The sequence below is a fragment of the Aedes aegypti genome, chromosome 2 (genome assembly GCF_002204515.2).
Source record: "Aedes aegypti strain LVP_AGWG chromosome 2, AaegL5.0 Primary Assembly, whole genome shotgun sequence".
Classification (NCBI taxonomy): domain Eukaryota; kingdom Metazoa; phylum Arthropoda; class Insecta; order Diptera; family Culicidae; genus Aedes; species Aedes aegypti.
Window position 1 is genome coordinate 73,846,575 of NC_035108.1, and position 7,358 is coordinate 73,853,932.

Sequence of the window (7,358 nt, forward strand, 5' to 3'; positions counted from 1 at the left end):
CACTATAAATATACCACAATAATCACCAAATGATTTGTTTATTTTTATTTCAAACTAAGGAGATAAACATTTTGACCCGTCGGCCGTGAACTGTTTTTCATCGTGACAAATCCGTTCGATATAGCTTTGAGCATAATATCTTTAAATGCAATTCAATCTGGAGGCGGTTGTCGCATATTGATTGTATCAACCTTCTCTAGAATGGGCCACTTTCAGCATACTGCACCTTTATAGACGTTTTGAAGGTATTTTCAACAACAATTCGGTTTTTACATTTCAAATAGTGCGTGGATAACCTCAAACTGTAATTATAAATAAACATTTTAATCACATTTTCGTATTCCAAACATTGGTACTTATCAGCCACAACTTTTGGCTGCAAACTTAGAATAACATTTGAAAATGACGAAACAACCTTTAGAAACGAAAACTTCTTCCATCCCCCAATGGGGCGATTTGACATATTTTCGACAACTAATACTAAGAACTTGTAATGCAGAGTGTTCTCTGCCTGTTGTTAATGGTTAATGTTTTCATTAATTAGAAAAAAAATCGTTTTGCAAAGGTTGTTTCGCCCATTTCACATGTTAGTTTAAAAATAATCTTGTACGTTATCATCAGCTTGCTGCCGTTAACCGTTCTGCACATCCTGCATCCAATTGCTCATCTTCGTTCTTATTACGTTCAACTCATAATCTGACCAGTCCAAGCGAAGACGTGCAACGCTACACGCACGAGTAGCTCACTCAAGTTCAGTTTCATTTTGCAAGTATTTGCAACAGTCATGTCAGCGAGATGTGGAACCATAATCTGGATGCTTTGTTTGATTCATCTCTTGCAATCGACGCTGGCTGTTAATAAGTACCATTTTTCATCATACATGGTAAGTTGCATATAATCTAGTTTATCGTGGAGTATGAACAAATGTATTATTTGACAAGTTATAGAATCGCAAAAAGTCATCTAAAATACTTGATTTGTCCAGATCTTGTTAGCTTGTACAATAGATTCTCTAAAGAAATATGTATTTTTGTGATGAATTCACCTAGCAGTGAGATAGATTCTCACTTTTTTGCAAAAGTTAAGATACACCAAAGTTCGGCAAAGTTGTAGAAAATATTACTACATGAAGAAATAAAGTGGGTACTAGGGTGCCAATGAAAATCGATTTTTCGAATTTAAAAAATGGTAGTGCTCAAAAGTTCTGTCTCCTCGAAAAAAGTCCCCAGTGAATTGAATTTGAAATGAACGATTTGAATTCAATTGCTGAGAAATTCAAGGCAATAGTATTGAAACATATCCTATATCATTGTTGGCCACTGGAAGCATATTATATGTGATATTTCATTAGGGTGGTTCATTTACTTTCCATTTGGGTGGTCCTTTTTGGTAAAAAATAAAAAAAAAAAATAAAAAATATATTTTTAATTGAATATTGAAGACAATAGTATTGGAACATCTCTCACATTATCATAAGCCATTTTCTACATTTAGTATGTGGTATTTTATTAGGGTGGTTCACTTATTTTCCATTAGGGTGGGCCTTTCTGTCGAAAAATCATAATTTGAATGGGATATTAAAAACAATAGTATTTTATCACCTCTTTCATCATCGTAGGGCATTTCCTTCATTAGATTCGTGATATTTTATTAGGGTAGCTCACTTATTTTCCATTGGTGTTTGCCGAAAATTCGAAAAATAAAATCAAGAAATTTTGAATTTGATCTTTTTTTTAGCACAATAGTATTTTAACACCTCTTTTATAATCGTAGGCCATTGTCTTCATTTTTGTTTAGAGAGGCTTTAAATTCCTCTAAATTCATGCGCCTCTAGTTCCATTTGATATGCGACATCATCGTAGGACACTGTTAACATATTTCATTAGGGAGTTTCTCTCATTTTTCATTGGGGTTCATCATTTTTCGTATAGTTTGAAACCATGATTTCTCGCAAAAGTCTCGTCCACTTTCCTTAATTATGGTGTCATTGTAAAAATTTCAACCTTAATATCTACAGACCGAAAGATTATGGTGTGGACTGCTACATTGTATTTGCGTAATGTTCGACGAAAAATGTAAAGGTAACTTAGTTAACAACAAAAAAGTTTTCTAAAAAGTCTCTCATTGTTAGAAAGGTCCTTTTGAAAAGTTTTGCGTGATTTTCATTTGGAATGCAACACTTCACTAAGCTGAACCAGTTCGGAGTCCTCGTCTCATACAAAATCCGCTTGCTACTTCGTGATTTCAGATGCACTCATCTCAGAAATCAAGCATTGAGCCTCAGTGACCTTTCCAATTCAGTTTTGCACCATCTGTGCAAGCTCAGATAAAAAAAATCAGATTGATTGGTGAGAAGGCTCTGAACTGTAACCCCGGGGCCCTTAAGATGGGGAACTGTTAGATTTTGCAATGGTTGTAGTAGCAATAAGGTAAGCAACGAAAGGGAGAGGAAAAGAAATGTGATATTAAAAAATATCATGTTGGTTGTTTTTAGTACATTACATCGCATATATTTCCCAAATTACATCTGATTTGTTTGGACTTTAATACATTTTTCGATGTTCTTCGACTAATTGCAAAATGAACTGTTTCTAATTTTCATCGGTTGACAATTTCGAATTATATGTTTTAATTAATGCAATACCTCGTTCCGCATTGTCATATACTACTTCCAAACTTTGAATACGTCTTTTGGCATCTTCATATTCTTTTTTGCAATTCCACTGCGTAATATCAGTTTCCAACAAGGATTCCGGAATCTCTAGAGCATGGAACATTTTTTTAGTATCCTGACATTCTTGTACAAACGAGTGTAGCTCGAGTGTTGAAACGTCGTTTGATTCGATTATGGATTTAGCAGGTACAATATTTTGGGTATCTGAAAATCAAAATACTGTTAGAAAAATAATAATCTCGGTACAACAAATCAAACAAAGTATTTACCTGATGTATGTAAGGTTTCCATAATTCTTTTTTTATCTGCTACATCCAACTTTTCGTCAAACAAACACAATCCGATGAGATTGCTATCCAAATACTGCAGATGATTCAAGAACCCTTTATGTACTGCTTCGGCAATTTCTTTGTCAACAGCCTCGTAAATTTTAAGCGATTTTAACAAATTGAGGTCATTGTTTGCAGACATTGCAGCACACGAAGAAAGAAACCAGTTTCTAAGATATACTTTCACAATGAATACATTAAATCGTGCTAATCCATCTTTAGTTGCCTTAGGTAACGCAAAAGTGTATCGGTTAAGGAACATTTTTGAAGAATAAATAATTTTAGCCATCCATTTTGCATTATGGAAAGCACCAGAGCTCTTATTTTAAAATTTTCATTAATTTGACCACCCCAAAATATAATCGTAAGCTGAATAACTTCACGATAATCTTCGCGGTGATGAGGTTCTAATAGTTGTCGCTCAAAAAATTCTAATAGAATCACCCTCTCGTTGTCTGTTATTGATGATTTAACAAACGCATCATTCAAACCAGAATGGTATGAACTCTTTTCTAAGCGGTGCCATTCCATCTGAAACCGCCTAAAGATCTCAACATTTGGAGATTGTGCTGTTTCAAATTGCAGTACCTTGAATGCCCTTGTGCATATCCGGTCGTTTGAGAACGTCGCGACCCATTGGAAGCCCACACAATAGATACCTCAGCCAGCGCAGTTGCTGGCTAGTGTAGTGTGCTATTCCTATACCTAATAAACAATGCGCTCTCGGACTAGGCATTGGATATATATAGAAAGCGTTGTGTTTGGATGGGAATCTAATTCTTCCGGAAGAGGTGCACTTTGCGAAAAAGGACCACGTGATTATTGAGCTGAAATCGAATTCAGGTTGACTTCTGCGTTCATGAGTCCTCTCATGGCGTAGTGGTAACGCGCCCCAACTAGAGATCGGGGAGTCGTGAGTTCGAGTCTCACTGAGAAGACGTGAGCTTTTTCGCAAATCTTCACATCAATTTGTCCATCTAATCCAATTGCAAATTATATGTAATGTTTAGCTTTTCGGTAGTTGGTAATTTGAATATTTTTTTAGGGTAAACACGGCAAGATTATTGTGGGATTTCTGGAACAGTATTTTAGTGGAATTTCTGGATAATTTATAGTACAATTTCTGGAACAGAATGAATGAAAGTCCTTGAAGATTTTAATGGGATTCTCCGTAAGTAAATGTTGGTGGAATTCTAGGATTTCCAGCAGATATCCTTTCCCGATACACGGTTTGATGTCTTTCTTAAGTTTTATTGGCTTTATCAGTCTTGATGTAGCTAAAACAACTTTTGCTTCTACTTCTCTGACGTTTCGGCGTATATCTTGTCTTCTTCAAGGGCTTAGGCGAAATATTTGTCATTTTAGCTTCATCAAGACTGATAGAGTCGATGAAACTTCAGAAAAAAATTAGTCATCATAGTAGAAAGCACTCATCAAATCACGTTTTGATGTAAGAATGTAATATAATTCCTGATAGAACGTCTGGTGTAATTCCTGGATTAAATTCTTATTCTTTGGTTACCACTCGAGACTTTTTTCCCGTTGTTTTTTTATAGGAATTTCAAGGAATACATGACAATTTTTTTTCTGAATTCAATAAAATATAGAGCAGAAGAAAATTTTAATATCCTTAAGGAATTCCATCGATAGATGTAAGGTATCATGGTAGGTATGTTTCATCGAATTCCATATTGAATTTTCAGTAGAGATTTTGCAACATTATTATATTTGAGATTTATGAGATATCTTGGATGAAATTTGCTAGGAAGTTGTGAGTTCCATCGGTTACATAATCTGTAATCATTTAGCATAATATTACTTCTAATTGAGTTGATTATAAAACGAAGCCAAACTTTGCATTTTCAATTGCACAAGACGAGAGAATCTGACAACAGTTCACTTTGAAAACCAATCAAATTGTTTGCCTGTTGGTGGTGACCAATGGGATAGATTTTCAACGCGGAGCGCTGATTGGTTCTCAAGTCTTATGCTTTTGAAAATTTGAGGTGTGGCTTCGTTCTATAATCACCTTAAGTTTAATCTACCGTTATCGAGTACCTTCTTTATTTTTTTCTGATTATCAATATTGTATTTTTCCAATGTTCAATTTTTTGAAAAATTTTCGAAGGGGGCGCTGTCTGATTCTAGGGAGGATGCCTCCCAAGACCAATCCTTCTTCTTCGTTCTGGAGTTACGTCCCAACTGGGACAGAGCCTGCTTCTCAGCTTAGTGTTCTTATAAGCACTTCCACAGTTATTAACTGAGAGCTTTCTTTGTATTCAGCGTATAATCCTGTAAAAAGCGCATTTTAGTGCAGTGAAATTCAAGGTATAAGAAAGCATGCAATATTGACAAACGTTTCATGCAAGAGCATTAAATGTTGTAGTTTTACTCAAGATTGCAAGCATTCCTGAATGCGATAAGGCAGCTTGCATTATCGTTAAATATTGAGTTATAACTCGTTGACAATTATAAAAGGTCACGTACCATGTAAATTATTTTGTTTACTTTGTAGTTTAGAACAGTTTTTTAGTCAAAACTTCAAATCAAGATTTCTCGACATTCCCCTAGAGATTATTTTTATATTGGCCCAAAGGTGCAGAATGACCTCAGCATTAGAGGTAAATTTAAGTTGATTTTTTTCATGTCTAATATTTTTTACAGACAAACTGGATACAAGCCAATGAGTATTGCCACCAGAAGGGCATGCGTTTGGCCATCATTGATTCCCAGGCCAAGCACGAGAGGGTGGTTCGGGAAGCCAAAGCCACTCAATCGCACCCGGAGGAAGTTTTTGGAGGATGGCTAGGAGCCAGCGATTTGGGACAGGCCAATACGTACATATGGCATGCGACCGGTGATCGGGTGGTTTTCTCCAAGTGGAATCCTGGCGAACCGAACAACCCCGAAGAACGTTGTATGGCGTTGCACTACTGGCCAGAATTTGGTTTCTTCTGGAGATGGAACGACCGGCGCTGCTATTTAGAGCACACGGCGATTTGCGAGCGCGTAGAACCGATCCCCTGCATAGAGAACTTCAAGTGAGAACGTGAAGTGTAACTTTATAATCTAAATGACCATTTTTTTAAATGAATAAACCATCAAAACTTTAACATCAGTTACTTTGGGTTGCTATTTTTAATTTTTCTAAATCCGATGGTGTTTTCGTTATGACTTATTTTTTAGATTTATAGTTTCTAAAAACTTTCGATCGTTTGGGTCTATTCACAATTTGATGGAGTGATTCTTTTTCCACTAAAATCGACATAATTATACTGATACCATTCTATTACATAAGACTTGATCAATGACTGTAATACCAACTTGCTAAGTCGGGTCAGGACGGCGAAAGCTTTGTGCGATTGAATGAATGGTAATATCTATCGTTCCCAGTCCCTTCAATTCCACCTTGCAAAAACTTGATCAAACGTGTCGAACCAATTTACCGTTTGTTAGTTCCATCAACGCTTGCCGATCAAAGGACATTCAAACAAAAACCCCAAACGCTTCCAAACGACATCAATTAAACTTTTTGTGGCTAAGGTTGACGAACCATCATCCTCATTATCATTGCTGCTGGCTCACTCAAGTTAGGCGCTTTTGGCATCTTCATCCAAAGCAGCCGTTGCAAATTTGTCGGAACTTCCTTCTTTGGCACGATCAGAAGAGGCCAACCCAGATACCAACGCCGCTAACTTTGCCTCCGGTCATCAATTGCACTATAGGAGGTTTATATCGAACCCGGCGGCCAAAAATATTTTTGCTTCTAATGTCGTATTTATGAGTTTCGGAGTACAAATTCGATGTTTTGTTAAAAAAAAAATGTTTCCAGTTAAACTTTTGAAGAGGACATATTCTTCTTCTTTTTAGAATTTCGTCCTCACTGGGATAGAGCCTACTTCTCAGCTTAGTGTTCTTATGAGTACTTCCACAGCAGTTAACTGAGAGCTTTCTTTGCCAAAGTTACCACTTTTGTATTCGTATATCGTGTGGCAGGTACGACGATACTCTGTGCCCAGGGAAGTCGAGAAATTTAGATTACGAAAAGATCCTGGACCGACCCGGAATCGAACCTAGACACCTTCAGCATGGTATCGCTTTGTAGCCGCGGACTCTAACCATTCGGCCTAGGAAGGCCGAGGATATCTAAGTATAAATATTTTTCACGGAGTGATGAATTATAAAAAAATATGAAAACCATTCATTCCTTCGAATTTTGTCACCTGATCGCCCATAGTGAATTGATCTTCTAAAGAGAAAGAGTTCATGAAACAAGGTGCACTTCGACCAACGAAACCTTCTCTGCGCACTCAAACGCAAAGTTCTGGAAAAAATAAAGAATTTAATTCCGGTCA

The 7,358-nt window shown here is 36.5% G+C and overlaps 1 protein-coding gene across 1 annotated transcript; it reads left to right on the forward strand.

Annotated features, from left to right (window-relative positions):
• The first annotated feature begins 700 nt into the window (after positions 1-700).
• LOC5573761 (C-type lectin domain family 6 member A) lies at positions 701-6,116 on the forward strand. Its single transcript, XM_021847802.1, has 2 exons — positions 701-883; positions 5,668-6,116. Exons 1-2 carry the CDS (start codon positions 785-787, stop codon positions 6,046-6,048), a joined length of 480 nt encoding a protein of 159 aa, XP_021703494.1. The 5' UTR covers positions 701-784; the 3' UTR covers positions 6,049-6,116.
• Positions 6,117-7,358: the final 1,242 nt, after the last annotated feature.

Excerpts from the sequence above, each read along its gene's own strand:
- LOC5573761 (XM_021847802.1), top strand. The coding sequence starts at position 785 with ATGTCAGCGAGATGTGGAACCATAATCTGGATGCTTTGTTTGATTCAT. Across the intron at positions 884-5,667 it reads ACCATTTTTCATCATACATG|ACAAACTGGATACAAGCCAA; the intron begins GTAAGTTGCATA and ends TATTTTTTACAG.